Genomic DNA, 18575 nt, shown 5'->3' with positions numbered 1-18575 from the left:
TAAAAAACTGAATTAATAGAGAAAAATATATGAGACTATCACGTGTCAACATTGGAATAAATGATAAAATTTTGAATTAATACTCTTAAAAAATGACATGTGTCACAAGTATTTTTATGTATTAGATAGTATAGATTTTCAATCAAAATTTATAACTTTTTTAATTATTTTAAGTGTTTTATTTTTGAAGGGGAAATAAGTTACTGAAAAGGGAAGGGGGGGGGGGGGGGGGTTTAAAAATCTGATTTATATGGGAGATGAGACTTTAAAAAAAAATTAAGTGGGAAACAAAATGATAAAGCAAAACGAAAGTAAAAGGCACATATATGTCTTATGAATCTATATATATGATGAATATAAAGGCTTAAGGATATATAGATTTTGTAAAATGTTTATATATATATGATGAATATAAAGGCTTAAGGATATATAGATTTTGTAAAATGTTTAACATAGAATATTTTGTTAAATCTTGATTTTTGTTATTCAAATATGCAAAGGTTGATCGCCTGTTAGACAAAAAACAGTTTTTGAGTGTCTTTGGGCGCCTCTTGCTCAGGATTTTCTGCTAACTATCCCTATTGATGGTCTCGGCCAGCATGTCTCATGTGGAGTACCGAACTATCATTCGTTACCGCCTCATTATTCCTCTATTCCCAATTGACGAGATATGTTCAGTTCACCACAAGGCATGTTTGAACACTTTTGGGGAACATGTGGTTCATTGTAGGGAGCTCACTGGTTTCAAGTACCGACATGATGTGGTTAGGGATGTTCTCTTTGATGCTTGTCGGCGTGCTGGTATTTCTATGAAGAAAGAAGTGTCAGTAAACTTTTTGACAGACCCACAGGATGGAAGATCCACACTCAGACCCACAGGATGGAAGATCCACACTCAGACCCAAGGGTCTCTCCTCTCGTCGGTTTGAGGAGTGGGGGTTTCACAGCAGGGCATGCCGCTGTGAAAGTCGTTGCGTGCAAAGTGGCAAAGCACGAGAATGCATGTATAGAAAATCAACATGTGTTTGTACCTTTTGCATTTGATACGTTTGGTTTTCTAGCGCCAGAGGCGGTGAAGCTCATCAACAGAGTTCAACAGGTCATGCATTCTAATGTTATATCTCCTAGATCCACAGATGTTGTTTTCAATAGAATTAGTTTTGTCATCCAGAAAGAGCTAGCGGCACAGCTTGTTGCGCGTTTGCCTTCCATCGATATGTATTGAACTATATTTGATTTTAAACCAAATTAAATATTTAGTTCCCAACTGTGCTAAAGTTGCATTTATATTTCCTACACAAAACTTATCTTTTTTTAAAATGCAAGAACTATTTGGCTCACATGATTAGGATAAACATGTTACATTCATGACCGAGTTTAAGAGATTTACATGTTTTGTTGGTTATCATCGAACTTAACAACTCAACACTATCTCAATTGGGGCAACAAAATATCATGTGGGACCTAAACAGACACCTGACTTGCCCCAATTTCTAGGCTCGAGCATCCATTAGGTTAGATGTAAGTCGATAAGGTGTCTTAGAAGATAATAAATGTCTTTTCATACTCGATTAATAAAAATATTTAAACTATGTAATGTATATTTCTTACTTGTAATAGCAACGTGTTTATAATGTGTATGGATCTACATATATTAATTATTACCCGTCGATAAGGAAAAGCAAATTATGTTATTTCCGACAATTTATCATTGAAACATTACTACAGAAATGGTCACTTGTAAAAATTAAGATTTACAGAAACGGTCCCTATACGAAATACTTATAGAAATAGTCCCTATGAGAATTACAAAGCTACAAAAATAGTCCCAATAAGATTTACAAAGCTACAAAAACAGTCCCTAGAAGAAATTAAGAATTCCAGAAATGGTCCTTATAAGAATTAGTTACATAAATGATTGTTGTAAGAAATAATTACAAAAACACTTCATATGTAATAACGATATTACAATAAGGAGGCATCTATTTTTCAAAAAAAAAAATTACAAAAATATATCTACTTGATCACAAACTTATAGAAATAGTCCATGGAAAAAACTAAGATTTAGAAAAGTGGTCACTATATGAAATAGTTACAAAGATGGTCCATGTAAGATTTACAAAGTTACAAAAACGGTCTATAGAATACATTAAGAATTACATAAATGGTCCCTGCAAAAATTACTTACAGAAATGGTCACAAAAATAATTACAGAGATAGTCTCTATAGTACTTTTTTTACCTTTAGGTTTTTGCCACAAGAATTTAGTGAATTTGACACTTTTAGTCCCTAAAGTCAAAACTTTTACATTTTTATGTTTTGATTAAGTTTTTGTGTCTTTAGGTTTTTGCCACAAATCTTTAGTGACTTTGACATTTTTAGTCCTTGCAGTGAAAAGTTTTACATTTTGGTGTTTTTGCCACAAATCTTTAACGAATTTGACACTTTTCGTCCTTGTAGTCAAAACTTTTACATTTTGACATAAAAAACACAAAAAACCTCATTTTGAATTTTGCCACCATATTTTCTCAACTTTGACAACTTTAACATTATTGTCACAACACTCTTGGATTTTATCCACCAATGTCCCTTTTTTTGGTTGTACAAATTTTAGGGGGTGTCAACTTACTCCTCTATTTGTGGTGATTACAATTTCAACACATATCTATTAAAATTTGCCGATTTTTCCCATAATACCCCAAAAGCGGCATAGCCGCGGGTTCTTTACTAGTATATATTAAATCCAAAGGAGCTTAGGAATAGTACATTTTTAGGCTTTAGGTTTTTGCCACAAAAGTTTACTGAATTTGACACTTTTAGTCCCTAAAGTCAAAATTTTTACATTTTTGCCTTTTAATTAAGTTTTTGTGCCTTAAGGTTTTTGCCACAAATCTTTAATGACTTTGACACTTTTAGTCCTTGCAGTCAAAGGTTTTACATTTTGGTGTTTTTGCCACAAATCTTTAATGAATTTGACACTTTTCGTCCTTGTAGTCAAAACTTTTACATTTTGATATAAAAATCACAGAAAACTTCCTTTAAAATTGTCACCATATTTTCCCAACTTTGACAACTTTAACATTATTGCCACAACATTTTTGGATTTTCTCCACCAATGTCCCTTCTTTTCGTTGTACACTTTTGAAATCTAATTTTAGGGGTTGTCGACTTTCTCACCTATTTATGGTGATTTACAATTTCAGCACATATTTTTTAAAGTTTGCCGATTTTTTCCATATTACCCCAAAAGCGGCGTAGCCGCGGGTTCTTTACTAGTATATATTAAATTCAAAGGAGCTTAGGAATAGTATTCTTTTAGCCTTTAGGATTTTGCCACATAAGTTTGCTGAACTTGACACTTTTAGTCCCTAAAGTCAAAATTTTAACATTTTTTGCCTTTTGATTAAGTTTTTGTGCCTTAAGGTTTTTGCCACAAATCTTTAATGACTTTGACACTTTTAGTCCTTATATTCAAAGGTATTACATTTTGGTGTTTTTGCCACAATTCTTTAATGAATTTGACACTTTTTGTTCTTGTAGTCAAAAGTTTTACATTTTAACATAAAAAACACAAAAAAACCTCCTTTAAAATTTTGCCAACATATTTTCCCAACGTTAACAACTTTAATATTATTGTCACAACATTTTGGATTTTCTCCACCAGTGTCCCTTTTTTTCGTTGTACACTTTTGACATCTAATTTTAGGAGTTGTCGACTTTCTTCCCTATTTATGGTGATTTACAATTTCAGCACATATCTTTTAAAGTTTGCCGATTTTTTCCATATTACCCCAAAAGCGGCATAGCCGCGGGTTCTTTACTAGTATATATTAAATCCAAGCGACCTTATGAATGGTAATCTTTTTTGCTTTAGGTTTTTGCCACAAATGTTTGATGAATTTGACATTTTTAGTCCTCGAAGTGAAAACTTTTACATTTTTAAGTTTTGATTAAGTTTTTGTGCCTTTAGATTTTTGCCACAAATCTTTAGTGACTTTGACACTTTTCGTCATTGCAGTCAAATCTTTTATATTTTGATGTTTTTGCCATAAATTTTTAGTGACTTTGACACTTTTCAACCTTGCAGTCAAAACTTTTACATTTTGACATAAATCCAAGGGACCTTATGAATAGTAATCTTTTTTGCTTTAGGTTTTTGCCACAAATGTTTGATGAATTTGACATTTTTAGTCATCGAAGTGAAAACTTTTACATTTTTAAGTTTTGATTAAGTTTTTGTGCCTTTAGATTTTTGCCACAAATCTTTAGTGACTTTAACACTTTTCGTCCTTGCAGTCAAATCTTTTATATTTTGATGTTTTTGCCATAAATTTTTAGTGACTTTGACACTTTTCAACCTTGCAGTCAAAACTTTTACATTTTGACATAAAAAACACAAAAAACCTCCTTTAGACTTTTGTCACCATATTTTTCCAACTTTGGCAACTTTTACATTATAGCCACAACATTTTTGGTTTTTCTCCATCAATGTTCTTTCTTTTTGTTGTACACTGTTGAAATCTAATTTTAGGGGGTGTCGGTTTTCTCCCTTATTTGTGGCGATTTACACTTTCAATACATATTTTAAAGTTTGCCGATATTTAACTTCTATGACATAGTCCAAAAGCGGCGGAGCCGCGCGTCCTCTTCTAGTTATTATAAAAATTATGGTTGTATAATAGCACAAAAATAGACTCTGTATAATATCAAAATCAAAGAATGATATATGCATAATTGATTGCAGCTAGCGCGCTTGACTAAGAAGATAGAAAGGGTTTTTCTCGCTTGGTTAGTAAAGTCAAGTTTTTGGCCTTATCTTGCAGGTGACGACGACGTTGAGTTGACGAAAAGAATCGAATAAAGAAAGAGATAGTCATGTTACTTAAAGAAAACAAATGAAGTAAGCTCCCCCCTTATCCGATACATGCGAGCTAAGGGGCATGATGTTCTCCCAATACCTGAGAGACACTTCACAGAGACTAAAGGTTAGGGGGATGGTAGACACTTCACAGAGACACTTCACCCTTAAATAAGAGGTGAGTGAACCCATACATATACACTTTAAGTAACAAACAAAAGAATTTTAAGAATCAAAGAAGATATACATCCAATCCAACCAAATCCAATTCAATCAAATCAAATCAAACAGCTATACAACACGTGGCAGTGTCGCCTTCCTTTTTCCCCATTAACACTACTACAAGTACAAAGTACAAACGCTAGTTACTAATTACTAGTTAGTCCTCCTCACTTGAAGTAGTATCCAGCATATTTACAGTTTCGTCCTCCACCGGAATCCTCCCCCACCCCGACGGACTTCTCAACGACAACTTTGACCGGTGGTCACCTCCGACACCTCTAAAGCCTGTGATTTTTGAGGAAACCATGGGCATCGCAAGAACCGATGAAGCATGCATGGTATCATCCCCCATACCAAGCAACAGTGTGCATGTACTCTGTACCCAAACCAAAAATTGGAAATTTTTAAGACGAAAATAATAATTTGGATTCCATCTTTTTGTATCGATGAGGATGATGCCCATCCGTATCTGGAAAGAAAAGTCGGACAAAAACCTTTGCTTTCACCATGGCTGCTGTGGCTTTTGTTGCCATTACTCTTGCCAGCGACTTCATGTCCTTGATTTGCAGTTGCGACTCTTCACATGGCTTCGACAACCTTTCATTTTCAATACATACAAGACTTTCTGTTATTTCCCCTTTTTTTTTTTTTTCTTTATATAAAAAAAAAACTACATATGTTTGGGAAATAACTCTAGCTTCTTGATGTTTGTTTGATTTGATTGTGTTGTGTGTTTATCAAACTAATGTCATGTACCTTTCTATTTCAGGGTTGACATGTGATGAAGCCACGGATGATAAGGGACTTTCCTTCACTTCTGTAAAAAAGAAAAGAAAATGAATTTCCGATTTTGACCTTGCGATTGTAAAGTAAATGGATTAGGTTATTAGTTTATTACCTTTTGAGTCGTCGGGTGCCAGTAATGAAATTCCTATGAATACTGAAATCATTCCCAGAATAAACATCGCCGTCCTCAACGCGTCAAGTACCTAATCACATACAAACAAACAAGTAATGTTAATTGTTAGGGACATAACATAAGCCGTTTTTTACTTAATAATGGACTTAAATGAGTATACAATTCAATCTAAGCTTTGGACATGGACATATATGTAGTGGTATTTCTTTTCTTTTTGAATTAACATAAACAGACGGATGGGATAAATTGCTTAAGTGGGAAGACGATGTCTTTAATACATTAAGACCTACATCTCTTTTTTTATAAATATATCATCTATCTTGTGATTAAAATATAGTTAATATAAACAAGTTACAAGGATTTAAAATTATTCTTCACGACACCAATAAACGTGAAAAATGAAAACAAAAAAATAGATACTCATCTACCTATCTTCATGATAAACAAAAAAAAAAAAAAAAAAAAAAATCGAAATACTCAAAATGTAAAAATAATATTATGCAACTATAAAAAAAATCCAGCTAGTCGTTTGATGTTCTTCAAAATATCATGTAACACGTGTAGACTTTTATTATTAATTGTGGTTGTAAGCTTTTTATATCTACTTATACAAAAAAACTAGTCTTTTTAGTTTGAGCATATTCTATTGTAGATGATTTATTAATGAAAAAGTACAATGTTATCCTGAACATATACTTTTTTTAATTATTTTATATCCTAGTGATTTACAATTTCCATTTATAACTGTTCTCAACAGTCAACTATTCTAAACATTACTTCTAGACAGAAGAATAAAATGTTCATTCAGCAAGTCTTTGTTTATGCAACACTTACTCCATTAAAAACATCTGTCCATATTCTACTGCACTTTGCCCATACAACACAAAATGAGGAAGAAAAAAAAAATAGCCCCTAAAGACTTTCCTCATTAAGTCTTATGAGAGAGAGAGAGATAGAGAACCTGATATTCCTGGAAATACACAAATCCAGTACAAATTGAGAAAAATGTCCAAGCTATCTGAAACATGGGGACAATAAGTATGGCATCAAACTGTGATAATCCTTCGTTCAACCTTGCCATCTGTAGATAAATGGTATATAAAAACAAGTTAATATATATCATCCAAATTTTTTAATAATAATTATGAAAAAGAATGTGCATACTACTATTAATCATTACCCAAAATCCAGCTGTACATAGAAACAATAAAAGAATCGAATATGTGAACCAACTATCCAACCGATATGAACTTGACATTGACAATCTTAAAAGATTTGAGCTGATACAAAAACAGTCCCTTCATTATACAAAGTTTACCAAATTTTAAAGCCAAGAAATCACATCAACATAGCAATGTAGCATTAAGAAAAAACTCACAGAGACTTTGCAAAGAGAACTGAACATGATCCTATGGCTCCTGAAACTACAGCAAATGAAAAAGGAAGCAGTAACTTCCAGTATCTCATAAGATCCTTCCCTGGAATAGCAAGCAACAATTCTCCTCTCCTGTTTAATGTTAATCCATCCCAATTTATCAAATTCAAATTAATTAAATGAAATGATTTTTTAGGGAAATATCTTTCGATTTGAAGGGCTTACCTGTATACATAATGATGCATGAGAACCACCACTACCAAAAGCAGACAGTAAAAAAGAAATGTCATGTTGCTGTACTTTTCTGCCAACTGCTCCTGTGTGTAAACTGTAAAATTCACATACATAATATTAATAATCACCATAAGAATTTGAAAAAAAGAAAATGTAAAAAACCAAGGTGGTGGTATACCATACCAGGTGATTGGTGATTGCCAAAAGCAACAAGGAAGATGTTTCCAAGAACAATAAAAGTTGTGGCAACTAATACTCTGCATAAAAAAAAGTACAAATGTTAGTAAAAGTTGTTTTCACTTCATATAACAAAAAAAAAAGATGCAGATTCAAAAAAACATACTTTACAGTGACTGTTTTCTGTAAGACGAAATAGGCAAACGCGATATTTGACACAAATTGTATGGATCCCAATGCTGCAAGAAGTGACTGTGAAAACACAAGACAATAGAATACCTAAATTACAAATTTTGGATTTAAAATGTTACTTTAAAATGATTTTGAAGCTGCAAAATTCACATACCTGAGCAGCATATCCGAAGGAAATAAAGTTAAGGGCATTTCCAAAAGCGAAAAATAGAATACCTGTGAACAGATCGATATATACTTAGAAAAAAAAAAAAAGCTTAATGTATTTGAAAGAATAGACACAAAAGAGCAGAAAAATTAAAGTTTACCTATTCTCCAAGATTGGAAACTTATGATAGGCCTCAGTAGTGTCTTTCCATTAATCCCTTCAACTAGCAGAGCATGTCTTTCTCTCTACAATGTTTTAGTTACAATTCAGAATAAGAAACAAGGACGATTGCATTTACTATTATGACCTATTTTGTGAATATGTATATACAAGCATTAAGTACCTCGTCATGGCCCAATTTAAGAAGATTAGTTCCGAAGTTAATTGCAATGCTTCCAAAAAGGTTAATAAAAGCTCCAACCACCCACTCGCCCATAGATTAAAAAGGTCTATGTGACAGAGGTGATTGTTTTTAATAAATGCAATGAAAGTGGCGTCTAGAGATCTCCAATAATCAGGAGGTAGTAGTCAGATGAAGGAACTGAACAACAAGAACACTTTCTCTAGCATCCATCGGTGAGTCCACTTTGTGTTAATTGGATGAGAAATGAATCGCCTGCAAGATGAACATGTTAGTTCAGAACCAATTAGAGCATATTAGGTTTGGTAACTAATATCGCGGTTGATTCGTGTTAACATTGACGAAAAACAGTATGAATGTATGATAGCCGTGACACTAGTAGTCTTGATGAAAACCAAAGCCAAAACCCTTGATGGGGTCAACTAAACGACTAATAATCAAGTAACAACGCGTTTACCTCCAAAGGAACAAAAAAGCGGATTTAGGGAAAGCAAAAGAAAATTAGTTGATCGATTGAAAGAGAATAGAAAAGAAACAAATATGATCGCATTCGTATCAGATCCCATGTTAATATACAACAATCTAACAGCTTTAGGGATGATATAATTTGTCTAGAAAATGACTATCGATTTAGGAAATTGAAAGGGTAGGTAACTGTATCGGCTTGAAATCGAAGAAAATTACAGATCCCAGGTCAAATCCAAGAAAATGAGTCGGGTAAATGTAAGAAACAAAGAGAAGTCAAAATGAGAGTTGCCTGCAGGGAAGATTACGTTACCTCAGGTGTGAGAAAACAAGAAGACAGCTTGCTGGAAACCAATCTGCTAACGTCGAACACGATCTTCCGGGATCAAGGATAAACCAAATCTGGGAATTTGTTTACAGGTAGTATTTTCAATTTTAGCACGAATAGATGATCAATTATACACCTCCAAGATTTGAATATGAAGGACGACCCAACAAAATTAATATTTTCGGGGAAACAAGGATGCGAATCAAACAAGAATTTGAATTGAAATTGAAATTGAAAGAGAGAGGAGGTGTTTTAGACCAGGGGTAAGGCTGGTCTTTGTGTCGAATGTCGATGGGTAAACGATGTCTTTGGTCGCATTGGGTGGCTTTTGCCTTTTGCAAGGCGCACGTGGTTTCCCAACGCAGCCGTCGGCGACCTCAACAACAACAATTCGTCCCCTTTAGGGCTAAAATTACTAAATTAGCCCCACATTGTCAAACTCGATTGACTACTCTTCCTATTTTCTTAATTGACTTTCTTCATTACCTAGGGGCTATAAATTAAATTGTTTCAATTTGAAGCGAAAATTTTAATTGCTATTTTTAGAGTTATAAGTTATAACTATCTTACTTATACGGGCAATGGTATCTAGCAGTGGTATTTGATGTTGACACGGTGTTCTTCAATTCAAGTAATTCAAACCCTTTTAATGAATGATGCAGTTTCAGAATAGATTAGATAGTATGAGAAATTCGTCTTAACTGAATACACATTATGCTAACGACCCAAAACATCTTATTGCAATGAGATAGGAGATGTAGATGTCCATGGTTATATGGTTATGAAGGTCTCCCTCGATAAGGGGAGGTAAATTTGTCTTTTATGCATAAACTAAACATTCCTTAAATTTTTGCAAAACCACCATTTTGTAATTCTCCAAAGAAATATAAGATAGAATATGCTTTTTTGGTAGTCGATGATAACTATATCATAAGCTCAAATTAACAACTTGGAGTTGGATTATACCCTAATCAAACAACATTTTGCATATTACTTCACATAAATAATAAGGCTCCTAAAATTCCATAAATAATAAAATCTATGATGATAATTACAATAAGCCAACAGTTGAGCTAATTAGTTACAAAACATATTCCATATATTCACGTAAACATGACCCAATCCCAAATGTGGCATGTCCTGTGTGCATACACCCTATCACTAGCATGCATCAGCATCAGCATCATCATCAGCATGAGCATGCATTGTTAATGTTTGGGTTCAGGTTTCATCTACACAACAGAAACCGTCAGGTTCGGTTCGGTTAGTTTATGCCCGATTCGGTTCGGTTCCTTATGGACCATCCAGATTACACTCCGTGAACGTGAAGCCTCCATTTAGTATCTTATAAGGGCTGGTAATGCAGAATGAAGTTCGGCTAACAACTGGAATATCCAAGTAAGAAGCTGGTCCTTTGGTAGATCAATAAGTAATTCCGCCTATAAAACAACACAAAACATCACAACCTTATACTGTGTTTGACATGCATTGGACTCTGACTGTGTGATATGACCGTGACTATATGTGACTGTGACTGTGACAGTCCAACCCAAAAAGTGGAAGTGGAACAGAGACACGCACGCTCTGGATCTTTGGTTTGTGCAAAAGACGTAAATGCCCTCCTTGAATCTAACAAATATAGTGGAGCGAAAGGAAAGGAGTGTTTTGTTTTTGTACCTTAATTTGGCCTGCTTGAAAAGCAAGCATGTTGCGGTGAGTGTCGGAAAACATGGCGTCTGTGATCATCTTGAATACTTGTTGGTTCATGTTTGTCATCATTACCACGGTTTTTCCATTAACATAGATTCTAGTGATTCCTATATCTGCTGCCATTCTTTTCACATAAAGTTTTTTCAGTAAAGATTCCATGGCGTAAGGCTCTTTTCCATATTGCCTCCTGAGATCCACTGTAAACTGTACCAAACTCCACGTGTCCTTTTCTGCAGCCTTTTCTGCATCCTTCACTACTTCTATAGGATTGTCCAGATAATTTATATACTCCGATGACAGACGAGGGTTTATGTCCAATTCAAGCTGACATAATAAAAACAACATACAACAGATAATTAGACTGCTTTTACCCTGAAAATTATAAATGCCCATTCAGATATGCCTAAATGGTATTTTCTAACCAGGGCACCCAATTATAGGAGTGAAAATTGCTTTGTGTTTGTGTTTGTGTTTGGATCACATTCTTATAATTAGGTAGATTTTCAAAGTACAATGTTGTAATAGTAAGTAAGACATGGTCCACTTAAGTAAACAAATAAATAAAAGTATGTTGCTATTTCGTTTTTAGGGATAAAAATAAAATACCTTGACGGATTTGAAAGAAACCGGATGAGTTCGATGCACATCAACCTGGTTTTGGACAAAAGAAAAACTCTGAAATTAAGTCAACAGGGACAAAACGGTAAAATACACAAAGACAGGAGTGAAGGCAGAAACACAATACCATGGATAAGCTCTCGAAAAGCATTTCAAAGAAGAGATCAATGCCTACATTTCCAATATCTCCTGTTTGTTGCACACCAAAAATATTACCAAATCCCCTAATAGTCATGTCTCTCTCTGCAAGTTGCAACCCTTGACCAAGGTCACCACATTCTTCAAGAGCTTCAAGCCTTTTCTGAAGTGTTGTAAAAGATTGTATTTATTTAGTAATATTTACCATTTAGAGATCATAAAATGCAGAATTAACAACTTTGTATACAGAATTATTAGTTATGTTCACCAAGGAAGAGAAGACCATGTACCTTTGCTGCTGGAGTAAGCAACAACTTGTTGGGGTAGAATAGATGAGCATGAGCCTCCTTATTTGACCTTCCTACCCTTCCACGTAACTATACCAACAAAGTTATCAAATAAGAAAAAGATTAGACAGATATATTCTGTCACATACATAATGACTAGAAACAGTCAACTATATGTCTATATCAACCGGTAATGACAAAATACTCTAGTGTCCTATTAAGTCATGTATGGATAGAGAGGTTGCACAAACTAAACAAACAAAAACATAAATGATCAAACAAACTAATCAAATGCACAATTTACACATTTGCCCTCGTTTCTTTTTCCTTTCATTTCACCAAGTATGCCATCATTTTGTGAACATCATTTATCCAGACAACACTTATTAGGAATAAAAGGAAACACATAGTGATGGTGAGGAATGAACCTGATAGAGCTGTGCAAGCCCAAATTGCTGAAAGTCTTGGATTATGATGGTGTTAGCATTTTGAATGTCAAGCCCACTCTCTACAATATTTGTGGAAACTAGAATTCTGATTTCTCCTTCCACAAATCTTGTCATGGTTTTCTCCAATCGTTTCGAATATAGCTGCATATAAATTTAAATGGTTATATTATTTGATTTGTTTTGCAATTGGTGTACTACAAAGCATAACAGCAAAATGTTTACCTGTCCATGAGCAAGGGCAACTTCAACATCTGGAAATGACTTCTCAAGAAATGCCAGAACCTCTTCAAGACCTGTGGATGATAATCAATGAGCTGAAGTGAAGTAATTGCTTTGTCTTGAAATAGTAAAAAAAAAAAAAAAAGATCAAACCATTTGTTACCTTGAATACGTGGTAAAACATAGAAAACCTGGCCTCCACGATCGAGTTCAAACTGGATTGCTGATATAACTTTTGCCTCACTATACTCTGAAAGATGAGTTTTTATAGGAACTCTTTGAGGAGGTGCTGTTGAGATCAAACTGAGAGAAAAAAAAGGGTTACAGAAAAATTTGATCTTTATTGATTTCAGAAATATGCTGAATAGGATCAATTTTATATGATGTTACCTGCAATCACGAAATCCAGTTAATGCTAAATATAGGGTTCTTGGTATAGGAGTTGCAGAAAGAGTAAGAACATCAACTGAAGTTTTCATTGAAGCAATCATCTCCTTCTGTTTGACACCAAACCTCTGTATACCACAAAATCAGGCATCCCTTCATATCAAAAAATCAAAGGGTAAGGATGATTATCAAAGATTGGTAAATGGAAAAGGAGGTAAACCTGTTCTTCATCAACTATAAGAAGACCTAATCTATCATATGAGACACGACTTCCAAGAAGCGAGTGGGTTCCAATAATAATATCCAGTTCCCCATTTCTGATCATGTGAAAATAATCCTCTCTTTCTGATGCAGTCTGCATGCTGTAAAAGGTTAGGTTCGTTGCAATGCCGGTATATCTTATACAGAGAATATCATGAAGCTGTTTCCACCATATTAAACCGTAAAAATGGTGTAATTTAAAAGAGAAAAGAAGAAATATTATTTTCACCTGAAATCTGCTCATGAGCCCAACCCTGATGTTGGGGTAATTGGAAAATCTCTCTGATATAACACTAAAATGCTGTTTAGCCAAAACAATGGTTGGTGCTAATACCATTGCCTGCTTTCCTGATGAAACCACATAAAAGAGGGCACGTTGAGCAACTTCAGTCTTGCCAAACCCAACATCTCCACAGATCAATCGATCCATTGGAGTTTCTCTCTCTGTCAAATCCTTTTCAACATCAATAAAGGCCTGTAACTGATCAGGAGTGGGATTATGGGGAAATTGAGAAGCAAACTCGGCCATGGCAGGGTTCTTGGGGTATGGGGGTCTCCTCAGTCTTAGCCTGTTTAAATACACCTCCATCAAATCAACAACCATTTTCTGAATTGCAACCTTCCCTTTGATCTTCCTCTTTTCCCAAATACTTGTGTCCTTCAATCTGCCCAGACCTCGAGGTGCTGAACTTTCATTTGGACTGCAAAAAAGCATCCCACACCATATTATTTAGGACTCAGTTCCAGTGCCATAAGGAAAACAAAGTTTGGAAATAGATGACAGCGTATGTAAATTTGAGTTAATAATCAAGTTAAAGAAGTATATACATACAGATTATAGCGATAGAGGAATCTAGAGGCTTGCTTAACAGGAAGTTTAGCCACTCCATCAGCATACTGAATGTAAACGTAGTCAATTGGGGTAGTTTCGCCATCCGGGATGCTTGGTCTGATCGATATAAAACGACCTATGCCAACTTTCTTATGCACAACATAATCACCTTCTTCAAGAGTAAACGGATCAACTTTGTAACTGAAATTAGCGTCACCGTTATTGGAACCGCCTTTTCTAAGCATATGACCCTTTTTCAACTCCAGCAACCCCCTTTGCTGCTGCTGTTTCACCATTTGGATGTACTTATCAACCTCTTCATTCGATACATCGGCACTGGAACCGGAATCCGACTCAGTGTTGGGCCTCCCGGAAGCTCGTCTAGAGTATTGTTCCTTGAGAATTCTGTCGTTAAATATGGAAATGGGGTCCGTGTCAGATTCCTGGCTGTCAAAACGAGCAATACGATCAGGACCAGTAGCGATGGCACTGAGAGCAGTGAGAGATGGAAACTGAGAGGAGGAAGAACTGTGGCGGCGAAGGAAGTCATGGTTATTAAATGGAGAAGAGAGAATTCTACTTCCTCCTCTGAAAAATGGCGTCCATAATCTGAAAGAAGAAGCATAATGAAGGAGCGGCGGAGGTGGATGAGGAGGAGGAGGAGAGGAAAAGCAAGCTAAAGGTCTGATGATAAGAGTGGCCGCCATGGCCAGACAACAGGTACTTAACGAACAAGGGGCTCCCGAAAGCCGATAAGCCGAGAAGACAGGAGAGGCGTTAATAAACAAATAGATTAACAGAAATATATGTTTATGAGCAACACTTTTAGTCCTTTAAGATATTCTATTTGTAAATTTGGTCCCTGCTTTAGTATTTTATAACAATCAAGTATCTATCATTAACAGCTTCCGTTAACTGAAGAGCAACATAGCTAAATTATCATCTTGTTTTATAACAATCAAGTATCTATCATTAACAGCTTCCGTTAATTGAAGAGTAACATAGCTAAATTATCATCTTGTTTGATAAATATGATTCGTATTCTTCAGTCAATAAAGGCTATCAATAGTGGTTTTATGAACAAAGCTGATTGGTAATCTGAAAATATACCTTCAAATTAATTGAGTTTTTAATTCAAAAAACGGTTAAATTTTACAGAAAATTATAACGATGAAAACCAAACAAGGGTTTAGCCAGCTCACCATCATGGGTCATTTCCTCTAATCAAACACGGTTTTTTTATGCAAGATTAGTATACCACCAATCTTGAAACAAAGTTACCAGTTTAAAAGCAAGTTTGACACTCAACATCTAAAAGTGAGAAAGTAATCTAAGACCCGGTTTCTTTTGTTGTCTAAATAAGTTATATTTAAAAAATATATATGAGAAAATGATTCCATGTTTTGGAAAATGAAAGGAAAAAAAATAAGTGAGTAAATTTGTAAAAGAATCAAAGGCTTTATTTTGTTTGTCAAGTCATTCTATATGCATTAAGTAAAAAATAACACTCATATATACTTTACTGGTTTAAGTCATGTTTTTATTAAGTCCATTAAGTAAAAAATAAACAGCATCTTGCAGTCAAAGATATACCAATGAAGAAGGAGCGCATATTGCTCATTTAACACACACATGCTACAAAATGTATCATTACCCAAACTCTACAACTTTGGTTAAAGTTTAAAACACAGACAGGTTTCTGCCTTACACTACTGACACACAATTAACATGATATTGATCGATCATCTAGCAGTCTCTAAGGGGGCTATACATACATCTGCATCTCTAAAAGTATGTGCAAGAAAATCAATACAAGATACAATTGCTTATTATTCCTACTCATTCACAAACCCACTGCTACGCTTCATCAGCAGCTAGCGAGGTAGAGAACAAGACATGCAAGCATTTTGTCGAAGACTTGGTGTGCAAGTGCAAATTGCAATGCACGGAGGGAGTGACTAGAGGAAAATACCAGCAGGAAGCATGATGCCATATGAATTAGCGATAGCCATAGTCATAATAGGTCCATTGACATGGCAATTTGTTGACATCAGTTGACAATCTTCATCTTCTTGTTTAATTGTCTTGTCGTCTTTCATTTCTACCAGCTTGTTATTATTTCCCTTTTCCACCACTCTTTGAAATTCTCTCAATGCACTCTGCATCCACTCATAGCGACATAATACAAATGCTTCTTCAATCGCCACCTATATAAATGTACAATAATGCTTTAATACTTGATACAAAGAGATGAATCCAAAGTCAGTTGCTATTCCTTGATGCTTACCCATTTTCTGCTGCGGTTACTTTGTTCAGGCCATGCTTGAAGCTCCTCGGTTACCTCTAATGCAAACATGTACCCTTTGCATCCCCCTTCCTCACTACAAGCTTCCTGTTTGCTCTTGCTTCTAAACTCCCACACTCCAAGTGCCTTTCCCTACATGTCAAAATTACACAATTGTCCCTGTTTCTTTTTTATTTTCTCAACAAGTGTACTAAATATTTTAGACATTTGCTTGGCCTTACTTTAAGAACTCCTCTTACTCCAGCTTCCTCTAAGGCTTCGCGACATGCAGCTTCTTCAACTGTCTCATCGCTCTCCCATCCACCCTGTAAATATACATATCAATACAATCAAAATTCAAAAGAATCATACTTTATATATAAATACTACCATTTACAAAATCACTTTATATCAAAATTTGAACAAGAAGAACTGAAGAAGAGATTGAGTACCTTTGGGAATACCATGTCATTACGATTTGGTGAAGATACCATCAATACTTCTATTCTCTTCTCTTTATCTACGTGTTGATCTTTAGTCTTCACCAGTCTGTATGGAATACATCTGTTGTATAGATGTTTATAGTAAGCACACAGTAGAAAGAACATGGTCTGTTATAACAAGGTAGCAAAAAGAAGAATCTGTGGTAGACTATGCCGGATTCATTGTAATTCAAATTATACTCCCACCATCAATGATATAATCCACCGCTTTTAATTTCGTAAATTCAACATTAACTCTTGAATAGAATAAAGCAAACCGCAGAAGCATATCATAGAATATCCACATAGTGCTTTGGTTGCAAGAATTTAAAAAACCAGGGTTATAACAACTCAATTTTCCATGTTATTCATGCCGATAATATAAAATTGTTATATTTCTATAAGCTTTTTGTTTTCTTGTGAAGTTAACAGTGTCTGAATTAAAAACTTTTGGCATGTTTTGTCCTATTCACGAGCAAAATCTTTTGCTGTAGTTATCCAATATGGGCAAAGAATCTTTTTTATTGTTAATTCTTCTTGCCACAATTATCCAAGTAGGCCCCTGCCCTTGTAGGCGAGGATAAGGAAACGAGTCGGTGATGACTCATTTGTATGGTGTGACAAATCAAACAGTAACTTTATATCTTCCTAAGTTTACGTCTAAAAATCTTGTTAATGGAAACTTGCTAAAAATTATTAATAATCACTCGTTTTTTACCAAGTAGTCTATGACTACAAGAACATGATTGATTGATTGCGGGAGATGGAATGGAATTTTGCAATGATTTCTATCTTGGATCTCCCATTTTAAGCAAATTTTGAATCCAAGTCAACAATATTTATCTGGATTTCTAAATCAATGGATTAAGCATGAGGTATTCTAATGGGGACAAAATGTGGAAGAGGTGATAATGCCCAAAACAGAAGGAATTTAAATATCATAAACGAATAGTAGAGATACCCGGAAACAAGGCGAAGATTGTTGTCGTAACGCTGAAGATGGCGACCCGTTCTTGCTACAATTGATGACATGATTGATAACCGAAGAATCCTTTCAAAAGTAAAAGTAAAATGGATCATTCATTCATTGTAATTTGTAATTTGCAAGTAACAAAACCATACAATACAACAGGAAGATACCGTATTCTAGCGTGAGGAAGCAAAATCAAAATGGAAAATCCATGGCGATTAGGTGAGCATCAGGAACTGAAATCAAGCTCGTGGATCAATCAATGGAGGGCGTGTGCAAATCAGATCGAAAGAAACGAAACGATATAATAAATATGAGAAAAGGATGTAGGGAAGAAGATATGGAGAGGGATTCCCGGGGGACCGTTAAATAGTTGTAGTAAATTGTGCATCACAATTCATATATAAATTTGATTTTTGTGAACTCCCTCCATGGATACATGAATGTTGATGTTGATGGTTTGCAGGCATAACTACAAACTACAGACCCAAGGCGTTTACTTGGGTCAAACCCTCTTGGAAGGATGCGATGAGATGGGCAACTCTCAAAAATTAATCATTAATCATTCAATTCTATTCTAATTATTATTAACGTATTTCAAACACGTCAATAACCAAATTATTGAATTTCATAAAAGATTCTAAATAATGCATCTCTAA

At 34.8% G+C, this 18575-nt stretch overlaps 3 protein-coding genes across 3 annotated transcripts; all 3 read right to left on the bottom strand.

Annotated features, from left to right (window-relative positions):
• Nucleotides 1-5066: 5066 nt before the first annotated feature.
• On the bottom strand, nt 5067-9628 carry LOC145160655 (magnesium transporter, putative (DUF803)). Its single transcript, XM_079079939.1, has 14 exons — nt 9265-9628; nt 8469-8741; nt 8286-8370; nt 8132-8193; nt 7952-8037; nt 7792-7865; nt 7600-7702; nt 7378-7506; nt 7180-7279; nt 6961-7080; nt 5979-6069; nt 5837-5897; nt 5575-5677; nt 5067-5456 (listed from the first exon to the last, which is right to left on the bottom strand). Exons 2-14 carry the CDS (start codon nt 8559-8561, stop codon nt 5238-5240), a joined length of 1326 nt encoding a protein of 441 aa, XP_078936065.1. The 5' UTR covers nt 8562-8741; nt 9265-9628; the 3' UTR covers nt 5067-5237.
• Nucleotides 9629-10273: 645 nt separating this feature from the next.
• On the bottom strand, nt 10274-14946 carry LOC145160654 (DEAD/DEAH box helicase). The gene is made up of 12 exons (XM_079079938.1): nt 14181-14946; nt 13578-14049; nt 13308-13442; nt 13091-13215; nt 12864-13003; nt 12704-12774; nt 12461-12622; nt 12036-12122; nt 11735-11908; nt 11596-11640; nt 10957-11313; nt 10274-10718 (listed from the first exon to the last, which is right to left on the bottom strand). Exons 1-12 carry the CDS (start codon nt 14885-14887, stop codon nt 10617-10619), a joined length of 2577 nt encoding a protein of 858 aa, XP_078936064.1. The 5' UTR covers nt 14888-14946; the 3' UTR covers nt 10274-10616.
• Nucleotides 14947-15770: 824 nt separating this feature from the next.
• Nucleotides 15771-18282, bottom strand: NUDX13 (nudix hydrolase homolog 13). The gene is made up of 6 exons (XM_079079937.1): nt 18087-18282; nt 17908-17997; nt 16917-17028; nt 16707-16790; nt 16468-16617; nt 15771-16387 (listed from the first exon to the last, which is right to left on the bottom strand). Exons 2-6 carry the CDS (start codon nt 17976-17978, stop codon nt 16139-16141), a joined length of 666 nt encoding a protein of 221 aa, XP_078936063.1. The 5' UTR covers nt 17979-17997; nt 18087-18282; the 3' UTR covers nt 15771-16138.
• Between the last annotated feature and the right edge of the window lie 293 nt (nt 18283-18575).

Source organism: Lactuca virosa, chromosome 2, assembly GCF_052849685.1.
Source record: "Lactuca virosa cultivar CGN04683 chromosome 2, Lactuca_virosa_CGN04683_v6, whole genome shotgun sequence".
In the NCBI taxonomy this organism is placed as follows: domain Eukaryota; kingdom Viridiplantae; phylum Streptophyta; class Magnoliopsida; order Asterales; family Asteraceae; genus Lactuca; species Lactuca virosa.
Note: the sequence above shows the minus strand (reverse complement) of the source record. Positions and strands in the feature narration are given on the sequence as shown.